At 41.4% G+C, this 19,834-nt stretch overlaps 1 protein-coding gene across 1 annotated transcript in view; it reads right to left on the reverse strand.

The window, feature by feature from the left end:
* TXNRD1 (thioredoxin reductase 1) overlaps positions 1-19,834 on the reverse strand; it is a 195,366-nt gene that overhangs the window by 127,113 nt on the left and 48,419 nt on the right. The window contains exon 3 of the mRNA XM_086919159.1: positions 7,492-7,552. Within this exon, the coding sequence (XP_086775285.1) occupies positions 7,492-7,552 (61 nt within the window). The remainder of the gene's footprint in view (positions 1-7,491; positions 7,553-19,834) is intronic.

Here is a 19,834-nt window from a genome sequence, read left to right on the forward strand (position 1 = left end):
TCAAAAGTGAACCTAATTTTACTCTTATCAATGTTAATATTAGGCCAAATATGTGGAGAGTGATAAAGACATCATCCCTCCATGTCTTTGAAGGTGCACAGACATAATATCGAGTCCAAAATATCGATTGGACATAATATCGAGTTTTTAATATAGACTGGACAAAATATTGACAGGACAGAATATAGATAACAAAAATATTGTTTTTGAGGTAAGTGAAGTAATATCGACTGTTAAAAATATAGATAGTTAAAATATCGAAGTATATAATATAGATAGTTAAAAATATCGATTTTTTATTGATATATAATTTTTTAGAGTGTATTTTTATGTTATAATATGTGTGAAAAGTGTGTATTTATGTTATAAATAATTTTATTTAACAAATTTTGTTTTTATAATTATTGCGTAATTTAATTCTGTAGCGGGTTGTGGGTTTATAGAGGAATAGGGTGGGAAGTAATTTAATTATAATTAATTAAATATGTAAATTTATTTATTGATAGTAATTTTTCATTAATTGTTAATTAATTTAACATGTGTTAATTAATTTAATTGTAATTGGAAAATAATTATTATTAATTGATTAATTGGTAATTATGTAAATTTTACTAATTTAATTCTGTAGCGGGTTGTGGGTTTATAGGGGAATAGGGTGGGAAGTAATTTAATTATAATTAATTAAATATGTAAAATTATTTATTGATAGTAATTAGTAATTAATTGTTAATTAATTTATATTTGTTAATTAATTTAATTATAATTGTTAATTTTTATTTATTGATTAATTGGTAATTATGTAAATTTTACTAATTTAATTTCTGTAGCGAGTTGTGGGTTTATAGGGGAATAGAGTGGGAAGTAATTTATTAATAATTAATTAAAGAATACAATTAATTGAAATTTATTTATTTGGAATTAATTGTCAAATAATTTGTAATTATTAATTAATTATTTGTTAATGTTTAATTGATTTGTATTAATAGGTGATTAATTGAAATAATTATTGCTAATTAGTAATTTAAAAATATTAATTATTATATTAGATAACATTTTTATTTATTTTTAATTAATTATTAATAGATATTCATTTTTAGATTTTTGAATAATATATGAAATATTTACTTTCCCTAATGTTGTATTCTCTGGAGTGGGAATAGTAATTTTAACCCCTACGCTATCCAACGCTTTCCCTACTGTTGCATCCACTGAAGTGGGAATAGTAATTTTTACCCCTACGCTATCCAACACTTTCCCTACTGTTGCACTCTTTGGAGTGGGAATAGTAATTTTAACCCCTACGCTATCCAACACTTTCTCTACTGTTGCACCCACTGGAGTTGGAATAGTAATTTTAACCCCTACGCTATCCAACGCTTTCCCTACTGTTGCACCCACTGGAGTGGGAATAGTAATTATAACCCCTACGCTATCCAACCCTTTCCCTACTGTTGCACCCACTGGAGTGGGAATAGTAATTTTAACCCCTACGCTATCCAACGCTTTCCCTACTGTTGCACTCTTTGGAGTGGGAATAGTAATTTTTACCCCTACGCTATCCAACGCTTTCCCTACTGTTGCACCCACTGGAGTGGGAATAGTAATTTTAACCCCTACGCTATCCAACACTTTCCCTACAGTTGCACCCACTGGAGTGGGAATAGTAATTTTAACCCCTACGCTATCCAACGCTTTCCCTACTGTTGCACCCACTGGAGTGGGAAGAGTAATTTTAACCCCTACGCTATACAACGCTTTCCCTACTGTTGCACTCTTTGGAGTGGGAATAGTAATTGTTACCCCTACGCTATCCAACGCTTTCCCTACTGTTGCACCCACTGGAGTGGGAATAGTAATTTTACCCCCTACGCTATCCAACACTTTCCCTACTGTTGCACCCACTGGAATGGGAATAGTCATTTTAACTCCTACGCTATCCAACGCTTTCCCTACTGTTGCACCCACTGGAGTGGGAATAGTAATTTTAACCCCTACGCTATCCAACGCTTTCCCTACTGTTGCACTCTTTGGAGTGGGAATAGTAATTTTAACCCCTACGCTATCCAACGCTTTCCCTACTGTTGCAACCACTGGAGTGAGAATAGTAATTTTTACCCCTACGCTATCCAATGCTTTCTCTACTGTTGCACTCTTTGGAGTGGAAATATTAATTTTTACCCTTACGCTAATCAACGCTTTCCCTACTGTTGCACTCTTTGGAGTGGGAATAGTAATTTTTACCCCTACGCTATCCAACGCTTTCCCTACTGTTGCACTCTTTGGAGTGGGAATAATAATTTTAACCCCTACGCTATCCAACACTTTCCCTACTGTTGCACCCACTGGAGTGGGAATAGTAATTTTAACCCCTACGCTATCCAACGCTTTCCCTACTGTTGCACCCACTGGAGTGGGAATAGTAATTATAACCCCTACGCTATCCAACGCTTTCCCTACTGTTGCACCCACTGGAGTGGGAATAGTAATTTTAACCCCTACGCTATCCAATGCTTTCCCTACTGTTGCACTCTTTGGAGTGGGAATAGTCATTTTTACCCCTACGCTATCCAACGCTTTCCCTACTGTTGCACCCACTGGAGTGGGAATAGTAATTTTAACCCCTACGCTATCCAACACTTTCCCTACAGTTGCACCCACTGGAGTGGGAATAGTAATTTTAAACCCTACGCTATCCAACGCTTTCCCTACTGTTGCACCCACTGGAGTGGGAATAGTAGTTTTTACCCCTACGCTATCCAACGCTTTCCCTACTGTTGCACTCTTTGGAGTGGGAATAGTAATTTTTACCCCTACGCTATCCAACGCTTTCCCTACTGTTGCACCCACTGGAGTGGAAATAGTAATTTTAACCCCTACGCTATCCAACACTTTCCCTACTGTTGCACCCACTGGAGTGGGAATAGTCATTTTAACCCCTACGCTATCCAACGCTTTCCCTACTGTTGCACCCACTGGAGTGGGAATAGTAATTTTAACCCCTACGCTATCCAACGCTTTCCCTACTGTTGCACTCTTTGGAGTGGGAATAGTAATTTTAACCCCTACGCTATCCAACGCTTTCCCTACTGTTGCAACCACTGGAGTGAGAATAGTAATTTTTACCCCCTACGCTATTCAATGCTTTCTCTACTGTTGCACTCTTTGGAGTGGGAATAGTAATTTTTACCCTTACGCTATCCAACGCTTTCCCTACTGTTGCACTCTTTGGAGTGGGAATAGTAATTTTTACCCTTACGCTATCCAACGCTTTCCCTACTGTTGCACTCTTTGGAGTGGGAATAGTAATTTTTACCCTTACGCTATCCAACGCTTACCCTATGTTTGCACTCTTTGGAGTGGGAATAGTAATTGTTACACTTTTGTTATTGTACGTTAATAATATTGGCTATTATTTAATTATATTTTGTTACTATATATATATGTTTTAAGAAATATGAATTAAAAAAAATTTTTGATTTACTTTCATTAATTATTTAATTATTATAAGTTAATTTAAGTATTTTAATTATATTTTAGTAATTAATTTTTAATATTAATTTAATTTAACATTGTTTTTAGTAAAGTCGATATTTTTTTAAAACTATATTTTTGTAAACGATAATTTTAACTCGATATTTTTGTACTTACCTGTTTGTAGATAGAGACTCGATATTTTGCCAGTCGATATTTTGTCAATGATATTCTTGATGGTTGATATTCTGTCTCTCGATATTATTTCAGTGATCCGTCTTTGAAAAAGCAAGCAAGAACACACCGAACTGCAGAGGCACACTTCTCGCTGCACTTTTCTACTCCGGTCAGTGAATCCAGTTGCAGAAACATCAGAACAGCATAAACAGGCGACACACTAAAATCAAAAGTTACACAAACCCAACTTTATGTCCTCTGAATCTCACTAGCTTAAATAGAACTAAGAGTGGTCCAAAGTTGAAGCGCTGTATCCATGCCAACATGTCATGGTATCCACATAAAATGTATTTACATAGAGTGAATCAGAAAAAAACAATGTAAGTGATCAGTAGTGATGCTGAAAATGTAAGATGGATCTTTCTGAACGTAGGGCCACATGTATCAATAATGGAAATAGCGAGTGCCTAATTGCAATTTTCTGTGAATCGCAATTAGGTAATGGCTATTCCTAATGTATGAAACTCCATAAGTTTCATTTAGCAATTCTGAGTGGGTCACAAATCGACCTACCTCATGAATATTATTGAGGTAGGTCGCAATTTGCGACCCATTGGGTCACCAGACCACAATGTCCGTGATTGCTTTTAAATAAAGCAATAATTTTTTTTAAATGCAGTCCATTTTCCTTAAAGGAGAATGACTTGCATTTAGAAAAGAAAAAGAAAAATTTTGCTTTTCATTTTTTAAGAGCAGGCAGTAATGGACCACTGCCTGCTTTGAAAAAATATTTTTCGCTACCATCACCAAAGGGGAAATGGTCCCTTGAGGACCCGTTCCCATTTGCGAATGTGGAAAGGACTACTGCCTGCTCTGAACAAAACATTTTCACTACCCTTCCCAAAGGCGAAAGGGTCCCTTGAGGACTCCATCATAGCACCGCACCTCCGAGACGTCATCAACTGCTCCTTCAAATACGCCACCTTCCCGGAAAGCTGGAAACACGCTGAACTCAGCGCCCTCCTGAAAAAACCCACAGCGGACCCCACCGAACTCAAAAATTACCGCCCCATCTCGCTCCTTCCATTCCCGGCCAAAGTCATCGAGAAAGCTGTCAACAACCAGCTCGCCGCCTTCCTCGAAGCCAACAAATCCCTCGACTCCTCACAGTCCGGCTTCCGAGCAAAACACAGCACTGAGACCGCCCTCATCGCAGCAACAGACGACATTCGAACTCTACTGGACAATGGAGACACAGTCGCCCTCATCCTCCTCGACCTCTCCGCAGCCTTTGACACAGTCTGCCATAGCACCCTTCTACAGCGCCTCAGAAACATCGGAATCCAAGGAAAAGCACTGGAATGGATCACCTCGTTCCTCACCGGAAGAACCCAGAAAGTCCGCCTCCCACCATTCAAGTCAGAGGCCACTGAAGTCATCTGCGGCGTACCACAAGGATCTTCACTCAGCCCCACCCTTTTCAACGTATACATGAGCCCCCTCGCGGCCATCGCCCGCCAACACAACCTCAACGTCATCTCCTACGCGGATGACACTCAACTGATCCTATCACTCACCAATGACCCTAGCACCGCCAAAACTAACCTACACGAAGGAATGAAAGAAGTAGCCGAATGGATGAAACACAGCCGTCTGAAACTGAACTCTAATAAAACAGAAGTCCTCATCTTAGGTACCTCCCCCTCCGCATGGGACGACTCTTGGTGGCCAGAAGCCCTTGGAAAAGCACCCATCCCGACAGACCACGCACGGAACCTGGGCGTCATCCTGGATTCCTCACTTTCAATGAACAGACAAGTCAACGCCGTCTCCTCATCCTGCTTCAACATTCTTCGCATGCTCAAAAAAATATTTCGTTGGATCCCCACCGAAACTAGGAAAACGGTCACCCATGCTCTGGTCACGAGCTGAGTGGACTATGGAAACACCCTCTACGCCGGGACTACCGCTAAACTCCAGAAAAAACTCCAACAAATCCAAAACGCCTCAGCCAGGCTCATATTAGACATCCCGCGCAAAGAACATATCTCTGGTCACCTGAAAAACCTCCACTGGCTTCTCGTCAATAAAAGGATCACTTTCCGGCTCCTAACCCACGCACACAAAGCACTCTACGAAATCGGACCAGAATGCCTCAACACACGACTGTCCTTCTACACCCCCTCCCGCCAGCTTCGTTCTTCCAACCAAGCCCTTGCCACTGTACCTCGCATCAACAAGACCACCATGGGAGGTAGATCCTTCTCCTACCTGGCAGCTAAAACCTGGAACTCACTTCCCACTTACCTTCGCCTTACCCAGAACCACCTAGCATTCAGAAAGCAACTTAAAACGTGGATATTTGACAAGTAATTCCCCACCCCTCCATAAGCGCCTTGAGACCCTCTGGGTATGTAGTGCGCTATATAAATCCTTTGACTTGACTTGACTTTGCGAATGGGTTACCACCTACTTTAAGAAGGTGGTAAAATACAATTGTTTTGCTACTGCATTTTGGTACAAAACAGTCTTATATACTGCTGCAATTCGGTATAAGGAAAGGACGCCCTAAACACGCCCCTTTCTAATACCGAATCAGTATGTATTCGCAATTCCAAACTGCGATTCGGTAACGTTACCAAATCGCAAATTGAAATTCATACATACCAACATGCATTTGACCGGTCGCAAACGGCCTGATTTTATGAATTCGGCCATTTGAGATCAGTAAATGCATAATACATGTGGCCCATATATTTGACACCCCTGTGCTAGTTCCTGACAATATAGGCAATGTTCAGTGAGAAAAACTAAAGAGTGTGAAAGGTATGCCCAGATGTGGGTGCCATAGACCACTGTGCCTAGCATTCAAGTTGCTTGTGTTCCTGTTCTTTGGGACACGGCCTTGCAGTTTGGACTAGACAGTTCCCCCTGGAGAGCTGTGGTATCAGAATCAGTGGCAGCTCCTCCGCTAAGGCGGAGGAGCAAGAACAATAAAATGATAGTAACTCAAGGTTATTATCAATGTATTTGTTCCTGCAGCAGAGCTTGGCAGGGCATGCAGGGCTGCTCTGCTCTCAGAGCAGGAGAGGAGTGGTTTGCCCACTCCAACTGCCCAATGGCTGTTTGGCCGGTCCTCATGGGGCGGTCAAACAGTCATGCGCCCTCCGCATGTTCTCCATTCAGGCTGCATTACAGCCTGAATGGAGAACCTGCCCAGGCCCCCATATCCTGGCTGAGCACTGATCCACGGCAATCAGACCAATCACAATGCTGCATTGCAGCGTTGTGATTAGCTTAGGGCAGGGAGCCTGGCTGCGGCCTCAGAGAGACTGAGACGACGAGGGAGAGAGCGTTGAGGAGGTAGATTTAAAAAAAAAAAATCACATTTCCTGGCTTGCACCGCAACCCCCAATCGGTGCCAGACACTACTGATCAGAATATTGTTGTCAGAAAATCATCTGATATAAGTATTGTGTCCTCCTAACTTTCATCTACAAACACATTGTCCATTAGAGTTAATAATTAAAATGTACATCCAAAGAGGTGATATTTTTGTAAACAATACTCGGGGCACAGTATATATGTCACACTATTCCTGTACACGATATTCTGACACACTACCCTGGGACCATATGGTTGGCCTCTGTCTATTGTGGCACATTTAACACACAAATGATAGACTGGAATGCAGCCCAGTGTAATCACCAGTGACTAAGATTAAATTAAGTATTCCACTAAACACTTATAAAGGTAACCAACCTGCCCAAGCATAGACCTCTGGTCAACATTTAACATCAATTTACAAAGAAGAACTGGACATTTCAACCAGTGGTATCTTACCCTCTTTGTCCATCTCAACAGAAAGATAGGAAATACCAAAAGAATCCAAAAGGTCTTTCACCTGTAAAAAAAACACAGTGTACAAACAGTCATCAAAACTCTGATGGTACCACATTTTTTCTACATCATACAGTGGTTTTTGTATATGATAATCAATAAGTATGTATTGCTAATTAATCATTGACAAAGAACAGCAATACAAAGTATCTTACTCAAGATCACGTTTGTCTGAATTAGAGCTACAACTTGACATAAAACTTAAAGTGAATATTTATCAGTGATGATAGCAAGTATTGCCTCAGCATACCAATGTAAATACCTGGGGATATCTCAGTTATTTATTCATACACAGAAACATATTGTTATGAATATATATTTATATCTAATAAAAAGATAATCATTAAAATGTATGATTTCAATATAATCTAATATGCATTAGTCATTCTTATTGTTAAAAAGTAAATCTAATAAATCATCAGTTCTGCGCATCTTATGATATTTAACAACACATAAATAGTTTTAAAATCATATGTTGATAAATTTGCTAACACCAACGAGGAGATTGTTCTAATTTAACAATCTTCCCTTCTCCTGGCAGAAGGCCTCTGGCCTTCCTGATGACATCTATAACTTTACCAGTCAGGTGCACACATCCCACTGGTAGTGAGGCAAGAGATCCTAGTCAATAAGATACTTGATTATAGTTTAGAAAGACATGTAAATCAGGGAGCCAGCAATCACTAATTCTTTATGGGATTACCAGGATCATTGTGACACTGCAATCCTTGATCTTCTACGCTCACTTGCATTCTGGAGACATGGGATAAAATGCATCTGGCAAAGTAAACTGGTTCTGAAGCTTTTAACCAGGGCCCCAAAGAAAAGTGTGCCACCACCAAACTGAAACAGAACAGTTAATACTTGGAGGTTCTAAAGCTGCGAAAATATAGAGCACCGGATAGTTCTTCGGACACTGCATGACCAAGCTGTCTCCCAGCAATGATTTCCTTATTTCCATGCTTGGGAAATCCACCTGTGCATTTGGGGTAATGTATTCTCCGCAGCCCAGTAGTACATCTTGATTTCCTCCAAAAAGCGAGGAAAGAACTTCATGGCTTTGTGTTAATTTTTTGACATTATACATTATGGTGGGTTGTCTGCCAGTATGAGAAGATTTAGAGGGCAAATGTCTGAACACCTGTAAGTATCTCTGCATGCTTCAGCGGTCTGCTACAAGACTTTTGATTCCTGGACCCCGAGAGAGAATTATAGAATTTTTCCCCAATCTGTTGGTAAAGGAGTTTTTTTATTTTTAAAAGTTTGCGAGTCAACTCTGAATGTCAATTTATATCACAACTAACAGAATAATACAAGACAGAAATAAACCTACACGTATTGAGACCCACACAGTGAGGACATCACCTGATGACAAGAACCTCATTGCCTTATAGCTCTCCAATTGAGCACAGCATATATTTAGTCTTGCAAAGAGAATAGCCTGTTGGAAGATACCAACAATCCCGGGAACCATAGAAGTCTTCTGGGAAGCATGACATTTTTGGCCTGACAGTGTCTCGCATGTAATTGCCATTAGAAATAAATTATTTAGATCCTTAGACACAGGCAACTCATAGCAGTTTCATATTTTATTTACCTGTTTTTGGCTCATAGCAATATACATAAAAATTAACACCAACGTCTACAAAAATACAAGAAGATTTTTTCAAACTCTTGCATTGGGTGCTTACATATCCTGAGCCACTCTAAACAAAAGTCAAATAAGTCGTATTTTAGAGGCTCTCCCTGGATTCAGCACTTTTTCCATGACTGTTCACTGGCTAACATTATCTAATAATAATGCATCCACTAGCAAATGTTCCTAAAGCTCTCCCAAAGAACGGAAAATGCAAATCACTAATGGTCATCACACTGTCTAACCTAGTAGCAAGGTGAATGGGAATGATATAACAACACCTCTGCAAACTGATTCATATGAAGGTCCTTGCTTGCAGAACGTGTCCAGACACTGACTGTTGCAGTTTCTCTGTAGAGGATGCTGAAGCACATATGGTTGGTGTTATTCCTCCTCCTCGCGCCGTAATTCTATGGCATTTACAGTTCCCCTGATGTTTTACTGTGGTTCTCCTTATGGACCTTGTACCCTTGATGATTTTACCATTACAAAGAACAAACACCGTAAAGGAAAATATGCTCAAAATACTTATATTGTCCCTATGATGACCCACAAATGCTATACTACTGAGTGTCGAAACATTGACTTTATGAGTGGAATAATAAACTCTTGATTGGGTTAACAGTTTGTTTGTAATGTTCAAGGTGTATAGTTTCTTGACTGTTTGTGTGGTTACACTGAACTCACTGCTTGCTACTTGTTTCATTCTATATCTATTTATTTAGCCTATACATCAATGGCTTATTAGACTCCCTGCTAGCAGAAAAAGACCTCGAGGCCCTTAAATTAGCCTCCCGTTTAATCCCGGCAATAATGTTTGCCGATGATACTTTATTAGTATCCAAATCTCCATACAAAGGGTTCTTAATAAATTTGAAGTTTTCTGTAGCGAAAGAGGTTTAGAAATTAATCTACAGAAAACCAAATTTATGGTGTTTAATTGTCTAAAAAGTACACGTCCTAACCCCTTATTAAATGGTAAACCTCTTGAGAGAGTATCCTCCTTTATTTATCTCGGCATCACCATCACAGAAACCATGGATTGAGGGGCCTACATTATCAAATCATTCTTTAAACTGGCACAATCATCAGGTGGCATCATGAGAGTCATCTGCAAGTCTAGTCAGAGACCGGTCTGCCCAGCAATTGAAATATACAGGGCCCAAGCCTGGGGAGGTGCGCTTTATGGCGCTGAATTATGGGGCCACTCCTAATTTGAGAATTTATCGCAGGTCGAAAATCACTTTCTTGGACAGTTGTTAAGACCCCACGGAGCACTCCAGTAATCCCGCTCTGATTAGATCTGGGGATAATGGCGATTGCAGACGTACTGAATCTTAAACCTTTAATGTATTGGCGTCGCCTGTGGACTACCCCTGATCTTCTATCATATAGGGAGGAACTGCTAGAAGTAATGAACCTGTGGAGTGCTGCTAAATTGCCGTGGTTAGCTCATATCAAACTTATGTTAACCAGTATGGGGTTTGGGGATTTTTGGGCTGCTCCTGAGTCTAAATGTTTATCAATCACAAGAAAAGAATTGAAGGCCCATTTTTTGGAGTATAGATTGGCTCAATTCCACAGCTGCCCTCATATAGGCAAGCTAACATCTGTTTTTTTCGAAATCAAAGATACATTATGCTTTGAGCAGGCTCTAGATGTCATCAAACCTGTAGCTGGTAGAAAGCTTTCTCTACAATTCAGGCATGGGGCCCTCCCTCTCCGTTCTTTTACATCTAAATGGAAGGGTTTGCAAGCTGTGAATTGCCCGGCATGCGATTGTCCCAAAGAATCTGTACTCCACGTCTTCTTTAGCTGTCCTGGCTACGATAAAGCGAGGAGACGTTGGTTGGTGCAGATTTGTAGGAAGCTTGGAAGCAGGCGGTGCTCAGAGGCGTTCATGATACTGAAGTATGACACCAGTATACCAATCGTTAACTCAGTTGCAGGCTTCCTATTTTCTATGTGGTTTAATTGTAGGATTTTCATGAAATTAGTTTAAGATGCTGCAGTACGCCACCGGGGTCGAATAATATTAATCATATTCTAATAGCTGGGAATAACACCACCCAGGGGTTGGCTCCGATATTTTACACAAAATTTCTTTTTATGATTAGACTAGAATGAAAATAGTCACTGGCAGTGGTTGTCTGGCTGCAAGGAAATGGTAATCTGTTAGTTTATGTCATCAAAACCCACTAAAAACCTCTGTATAGGAGTGATTTGTAGACCTGGGGAAGCCAGTGTAAGGATAACATTTATTGACATATGGGAATAATGTTGGTTATTCCTTTTATGATCCTTTTTTATCTAATTTATTTATTTATTTATTCGCTCTATGCACCTTGAAGTGACCTTTGTCCCCCGTTCGTAATTACTCTTAGAGATTTTTATACTGATTCCTTTTTTAAATGTATGTGACTGTTTTTCTGATGTAATCTTTTAAATTATCTTGTATGTATTGTGTTGTAATTTTTAGGTCATACTGACCGAAATAAAGTTGTTTGAACTTGAACTATTTAAAAATGTAACCTTCGCACCACTTCTATCCAAGCACTGAATGATCATGAGCTTTCGTTGTTTATACTGTATGAATGTCATCAATACTTTTCTTTAATCATAGTTCAGCCAAATATTATTTTCTTAACTGAATTGTTATCAGTTGATTTACTATACAGAGATCAGTGATCTTGACTCATGCAGAAAGCATACCTTTTAACTAATGCTACTTACCTATAAGATGTTTTCAGATTTGCTAAGAATTCCCAGATGAGCCCCTGTTGTTTACTAGTATCCTATCGACGTAGAGAGGGTTCTTGGACATTACACATTGTTGACTGTTAAGTGTAGGGTGATTCCAGTTGTGTTCCATTGTGCTTTGTTTTTGAGGTGTGCAGGGACCATGCGATAGATGCATTTTTGGGTCATGTAAATTCTCCTAATGGTGGTTTAGATTCTGACGTAAAGAAGTCAATATTTAATTGTTGGAAGGAATGGAGTCTAGAGGGAATCCTCCCAGTTCCAGTTGCTAGTCTTTTGGCAATGCTTTCACTCCTTTGGAGATGGTGAGTTTGAACAGGCTGAGATACAGTGGGTAAGTGTGGAGAAGATGGCAGTGGTCCTTTCTGCCATGAGGCACTGCACTAGAGGGGGAGTTCAAGGAAGAAGATGTGAGATGCGATGACTACAGAGTCAATCTGTGATTCGAGGGTGGTTTTGGGATTGTTGATAAAGCATGTGCATTTTACATTGAAGCACAATATAACGGACTGTCTTAATGTGAGAGGTGCTATTAAACTGAAAATAATATGTGGTCACATGTTTGGTCTTGAGAAACAGGGGTCCTTTTTCGGTTCTGTTGAGTTTTAGGAAACTTTGCTAGCCAGCAGTTACTGGCAATAGGGCAGGCTACAACAGCTAAGCTGGATATTGTCGCCAGGGTAGTGGCACTGTCAAATAAGAGGACCTTTGAAGGGGGCCGAAGTTAGCTAGATATAAAACCATACTATAAACACCAGAAATCGTTGGGGTTTTCCACACAAGACTTAGCAGGAGTATGAGTGTAAGGGGTCAATGTTTGATGAGTTGTAGGAAATGGCTATAAAGAAAATGCGAATCAGAAAAGGAAGGCGTATGAGGCACTTGCCTGTGAGATGTGCTGCAGAAGGATATTGTGGACTGCAGTGTGATTTCTTCTCTGAGATCTAAAAACACTAGCAGACATATCTATCCTTTTTTCACAGCTTCAATGGTATTGTCCAAGATTTTGTGCAATAGACTTTCGTTCTCTTCTGTTCTTTGTTCTATACAAAATGCTAATTTTAAAAAAAACATATTTTGTGCAATACCCTAACTGGAAAGGCACAATGCGGCACTCTAGGAGTCTGTGAATATTGAAGTCATTAAAAAGTTAGGCAAATATATCTTTCTGAAAGGTTTTGGAAAATGCAGACAGGTGGGCAGGAGATTTTTAGTTGTTGGAAATGACTAGGAGTCTGTGGCTTACTTGAGAAGAAGTGTGCCAATGATTTATTTGAAGGCAGGGTAAAGGCAGGACAAAAATGATTTGGTATTCTCGGATTTTGGTAGGAAGATATTTCTCGCGGAGGAGCTGCATTGAGACTTCTGATGATTTCCTTGCTGATGGATTAAATGAGTGACAGAGATGCTATTAGTTTTGTCTTTTCGGGGGTTTTACTGATTTGTTGTGGACTGGTGCAAAAACCCAGGGTGTCAAGCCATTTCTTGGCGTTGTGATTTTGTGATTAAGGGCAGGTGTGAGCCCATGAGTGCCCTCCCTCACTCCCTTTTGTGATGTAAAGTTGAATACTTTACCATAAAATTGTCAGGATGTATCCGTTCTTGAGTCTACATAACTGGGTCACATGCCTGGTGATGACTTTGTGAAGTTGGCAAGACAGTTGATGGTGGTGAAGAGTTTAAGTGCCTAGGAGCCTTCTTTGCAGTGAAAGTTGCTTTGTAATAATCTATATTTGTAAAGTGAAATACTGAGGGAACACCAGGTGAAGGCATCAGGAACAGAAAGCATGGGAGCCGCAGGCAATCTGCCCTGCGTGACTCGGAGGGAGATGGAATGGTTCGAAAAACCATGTGATTCATGGGTTTGAGGAACATGTTGGCAAAAGTTACACATCTGTTTTCTTTTTATTACAATATATTGTTGCTCTACCAATTTATCGAACACAAAAATAATATATAGATTGTGGGTTTGTGGGGTGGTGAAGCTGGCAGGGGCTTAATTTCTTTACTACTTCCTGATGTGCATTGCAGGCAACGGATTTGCTTCACTGCCTCGGTAGGGATGCTTTTGAGTTTCTGAGAATAGTCATGACTGATAGGAGGGTGAAGAGAACACACGAGTTGAGAAGGACCGGAGTTAAGAAGGACATGAGTCTATGAAAGTAGGATGCATGACTGGATGATTGAAATGAGTACCTTGGTGCTAAATACAAATAGCAAAGGAGAGCAGAGGGTTGGCAGTTGTCTGGCACTGATATTTACCTGCCTTGAGGTAAATGGCCAGGTAAAAACCTAGCTTTTTCCTAAAAATCCTCCTAAAATCCATCACAACAAATAAATCTACTCTGTTTAACACCCTGTCCATGTTCTTGTCCCCCCCACAAAGCTTTTAGCTATGTACCCAAGCGCCAGGATGCCCGTAGGGTTACAGAGCGCTCTACAAATGCTATACATAAATAAATAAATAAATAAATAAATTGAGTAGGCGCTGTCCCCTTCAACCTCTCCCCCCCTCATTGTTTATGTTAACTGAGACGCAGTATTTATCCATTTTTACCTTTTCGGCAATGTGTTTCTCTCTAATCCAAAATGTGGATAACATGTGAAAATGTGTAACTAGGCTCAAGTGTCCTCTTTGATGTACCTCCTCTACAACATCTAAGTGCAGCATGATGTGTACCTCCTGCTCTAGGAGAGGCAGGCACAGCGTGTTCACTTCTATTAACAGAGAGGGAAAAGTGCCTATTAGGGAGATAAAGGTCTAGAACTGCATGACATTTGTCAAAAACATGCAACGATGAATATACAATAGGCCATTGGTCCAAATAGCATGTATACGTATTCCCTTGGAAAGGTCCAGAAGTTTCCTTAGCTTTCTGAATGACCTGAAAAGGCCTTATTACATAGTTTGAAAACAATTTTCTGCAAGAGGTAGTGGCTGTTGTTATCTATCATCACCAATGCATTTGTCACGTTCCACTGGAGGCGGCCAGCCATTAATGACTTCTGCCAAAATGTAGGACAGCTGAAACAAATGCTGCCCTCTCTACTCTATCTGTGGACCTTGGGTTTATGGTAAGTGGAAGGGCGAGGTATGGGAGGAATGGGGAGCTTTCGGTTCCCTTTCCGATGGAAAAGGGCGTGAGGCAGGGGTGTGTACTGGCCCCCACGCTCTTTTCCTTGTTACTCAACGGTTTGATCGAACATCTGAAGGGATCGAGGGATCTAGACTCTCCAAGTTTAGCAGCCCGCAAGATACCAGCCCTGATGTTCGCTGATGACACCCTCTTGTTATCAAAATCGCCTATGGGGTTACAGCGAACATTGGAGGCGTTTTGTTCCTTTTGTAAATCTAGGAATTTGGAGATAAACCTTTCCAAAACCAAGAACATGGTTTTTAATGCAAAAACATCAAATTGCCCCCACCCGCATATGGAGGTTTCGGCGCTGGATAGAGGCTCCACCTTTGAGTATCTAGGGGTAACTTTCAACGATAGGATGGAATGGTGGTCCCATATGGCTAAGGCAAACTTGAGGCTGGCCCAATCCTCTGGAGGTATACTCAAGGTTTATAACGAGTGCTCATTTAAATCTTTGGGGCCCCCAGTGGAAATTTATAAAGCACAGGCAAGAGGTGGGGCGCTCTATGAAGTAGAATTATAGGGCCACGCCAGCGCCACTTCACTGACCACCACTGAGGATAGTTTCATAAGGCGCTTACTGAGACTTCCCCAGAGTACACCTCTGACTCCTCTACGGCTAGATATGGGTTTGGTCCCCATACAGGGGGTCATCTCAAATCGCCCCTTTACTGTACGGGAGGCGACTCTGGTTTACTCCAGAGCTCCTAAGCTATAGGGAGGACCTAAGGGACATTTTGACCACAAGGGGCGCGAGAAAAATCCCCTGGCTGGAACACATTAAGCAGCTCTGCCACGCATTGGGCAGGGGAGACTTGTGGCTGAATCCTGAGGAAACCTGCGCCCTGACCTCTAAGAGGTCGTTGGCTGCTACTCCTAAACAATACCGAATGGACTTATACTATTAAATCCATCTTTGGGTAGGCTGACCAATACTTTTTTGGAGGCTAAGGATATTTATCAGTTCGAGAAATTCCTGGACGACATTCAGCCTACACTGGCAAAGAAGTTATATGTCCAATTTAGACATGCAATACTACCAGTGCGGGCTGTGACAAACAAGTGGCCGAATGCTCACCATACATTGAGCGCTTGTCCTGGGTGTGATTGTGGTGAAGAGACAGATCTGCACGTTCTGCTCTTCTGCCTTTCCTACTCTACGGCCAGAGCTAAATGGATCGTCCAATGATGTAAGTCCAGGGGCCTCAGGGACTATAGGGAGGTATTTAGAATATTGAAATATGACACCTCCCCCCTGATTGTGTTTGCAACCTCCAGATACCTTCTGTCTATGTGGTGCGCAAGAGGCGCAAAAATCAAAAATAGCCAAAAGGCCCTAACCGCGCCAGCGCAATCTCTCTAATTCAGAAGGTAACCTTAATACTATCACACGCAGGAACTGAATCTCCTTCCCTTTTTTATTCTCTCTTTTAAACTGTACAGGATGTTGTTATGCTTTTATCATCTCAGTTTAAAATATTTTAGGAAGTGTCTGTTGCTATTTTGTTTGTTCAGTAGTGTTGTATAATGGTATGCTTTTATCAGAAATTATTGTATACATGTGCTTTTATGGTTTTTAACCGATAATAAATCTTTTTTTGACTGACTGTTAAGTGTAACGATTCTCAGGGATCCAGCATATCCCTTCTGTTCTCACTTTTTTGCCATCTGTGGAGAAAGGAGCCTAGTATCATTGCTGCAGCAGGTGCAGTGGGGTCCATGGGTATGAGGTGCTCACTGCATCCTAATTGCGGATGTTTTTCACTGTCCAATCAGAAGTGGGACCATTATGCGTCCCTAAAGCAAAGCTGTTGCTGCACATCACTGTCAGAGGACCCCATCTCACAAACCCCTAATAGTATGCAGTGCCACACCATGGATAAAGAAATATCACTTTTCAGTGATCAGCTCCATAAAGTCTGTGAGTCTGGAGGAATACATCATCTAGCTGCAGAGGTTCCATCACCAGCAAACTAATTCACCAGGTAAGGGAACTGTAGGAATCATTCCATCCATGGGAGGTAGACTGAAGAGCCCATCTTTAGAGTTAGCATCTGCCATGATGTGACTAGAGTGGGCTGGCCAGCCTTCTACAGCCTCTCACCAAGTCTCTGTAAGGTGGAGTGGTTCAAGGGAGATAGCGTGAGTCACAGAGCGCCCACTGAACAAGGCCTAACAGGGACAGCACTCTTAGCCAGTCTTTGGCTTGTTATGCAAACCTCTTGCACGTGTTTGACTTCCCTAATGCTTGGGAGAATAAGAGGGCAAGGACAAAGGGTCAGCCTCAGCAGTCCAAACCTGCTCAGGGCTGCTAGATGTGGATATGCGGGACTCAGCAGTGTAAATTGGAAAGTATGGGGTCCTAGTGCCTAATCAAACATGACGGGCTGGAGGCGTCTTGAAACCTGGGGTGGCTGTTTGGACGTATTAATCAGTGCTTAATTTGAGCCGGTATTGTTTGGTGCTCGGCACCTGCACTTAATTGTCAACACCGGCGTTTGTCACAGTGTGCTACAGGGGGAGCTGTCTGAGATAACCACAACAGTCAATTATTAATTCAATACACATTAAAAATACTATTACCTGCCGCCCAAGCCATTCTTATAGATTTGGGGGCCTGGAATAGTCCGAATTGTCACACTTACTGGAGTGTGCTGGTTAGTAGTTGTGTTGTTACTATCATTGGCAGCATGGCAGGGAGAATGTGTGGATCAAGCTGCAGTGTCCTCCTCACAGGAACCTTGGCACTTATTTATTTTTCCAAATTAAGCACTGTAAATCATGTTTGGTTATTTGGTCCCTGAAGTGTGGATGTCGGTTATACCTGCTAACAGTGGCACTGGAAATAGGGGTGTGGCGGTTGCAGCCAGCAGCACCCACAGATGAACTTGAAAGAGTCTGATTGAGAAAAGGTAATAAGGAGACCCTTTAATGTGCTTTTCCAGCATCTTTTGAAACGGGAGTCAAAGACAGTATAAACGGTCGCTATATATTTTTTTTTTAATTTGGGGACTTTTGTTTAATTTTCATTATGCAACTTTGTATGTTTTTTTATTTTGTGATTTCTGTTTATTTTTCTGACTGCAACTTTGTATCTTTACCCCAATAGCACTCTTTCTAGTATAGTACAGCAGAGTGTGAAAATAGGGAATAGGCGTGGCGCCGCGGCCAGGGCGACTGACTCCGAAATCACGGTTCGATCCCCGGCACCGGCAACAGATTAGCCCATCACCATGTGACTCTGGGCAATAGCTTGCTTAATCTTCCCAACCCCTAGAGACCTTTACGGGCGATTTGCGCTTTACAAATGTGGATTATTATAATTATTATTATAATAGGCAGCTAATCTTACGTTTCATAAATATATGTAAATAAAGATAATTGCTTGCTTTGCAACTAAACTTTTTTTTAATATTTTGAAATAAACAATTAGCATTTGGAACATAATCCTGAAGTGTGTTAGCAATACGTTTTGTATGCTCAGCACACCAGCTCACAATATGTTTAATGTGTGATTCGAAAATGTTGAATTGGTCTGATGTTTTAGCTTTTGATTTTAAATGTGCCCTGCTTTCTTTCTAAGACGGAGGCACCTGCAAACCTAACAAGCATTGGAAATGCAATAGGTCTCGCAGTAGTAAAGTTTGAGCTATAGGTGTTATTTATTTTTTTGTTTTTTATTTATGTGTTGTTTTTTCTAAATAGCTAAATTAATAGCTTTCTTCTTTACAAAGCCAATAGTTATAATTTTTGTAAATGTGACACCTCTAGCATTTGTAAAGCAACATGTTTTGTATTAACGGGACTTATATGTGACTTATATGTATTGATATAAAAAAATCAATGGCTTTAAAAAAAAATTAATAATTAATACGTAAATAAAATGGATTTTATTTTATATTGCCAATAGCTTAAAGTTTATTAAATATATTTAGTGAAGATGCTGTGGTTGCGCTGAGTGAGGGTGAGTGAGGGTGAGTGAGGGTGAGGGTGAGTGAGGGGTTGAGGGTGAGTGAGGGTGAGGGGTTGAGGGTGAGTGAGGGTGGGTGAGGGGTTGAGGGTGAGTGAGGGTGAGTGAGGGTGAGTGAGGGTGAGGGGTTGAGGGTGAGTGAGGGTGAGGGTGGGTGAGGGTGAGGGTGAGTACCCAGGTGTTCTGCAGAACTCCTGAGGCACTCTAAACTGACCACACAAAATAGAGAGATTACGGTCAGAATTGTGAATGATAAAAGGGATATAGTGGCGTAAAACTGGACTGGGTGAGTGAGGGTGAGGGTGAGTGAGGGTGAGGGTGAGTGAGGGTGAGTGAGGGTGAGGGTGAGTGTGAGTGAGTGTGAGTGAGGGTGAGGGTGAGGGGTTGAGGGTGAGGGGTTGAGGGTGAGTGAGGGTGAGGGTGAGGGGTTGAGGGTGAGTGAGGGTGAGGGGTTGAGGGTGGGTGAGGGTGAGGGTGAGTGAGGGTGAGGGGTTGAGGGTGAGTGAGGATGAGTGAGAGTGAGGGTGAGTGAGGGGTTGAGGGTGAGGGGTTGAGGGTGAGTGAGGGTGAGGGTGAGGGGTTGAGTGAGGGTGAGGGGTTGAGGGTGAGTGAGGGTGAGTGAGGGTGAGGGTGAGTGAGGGTGAGGTTGAGTGAGTGAGGGTGAGTGAGGGTGAGGGTGAGTGAGGGTGAGGGTGAGTGAGGGTGGGTGAGTGAGGGTGGGTGAGGGTGAGGGGTTGAGGGTGAGTGAGGGTGAGTGAGGGTGAGGGGTTGAGGGTGAGT

Source organism: Lissotriton vulgaris, chromosome 1_1 (genome assembly GCF_964263255.1).
Source record: "Lissotriton vulgaris chromosome 1_1, aLisVul1.2, whole genome shotgun sequence".
Taxonomy (NCBI): Eukaryota; Metazoa; Chordata; class Amphibia; order Caudata; family Salamandridae; genus Lissotriton; species Lissotriton vulgaris.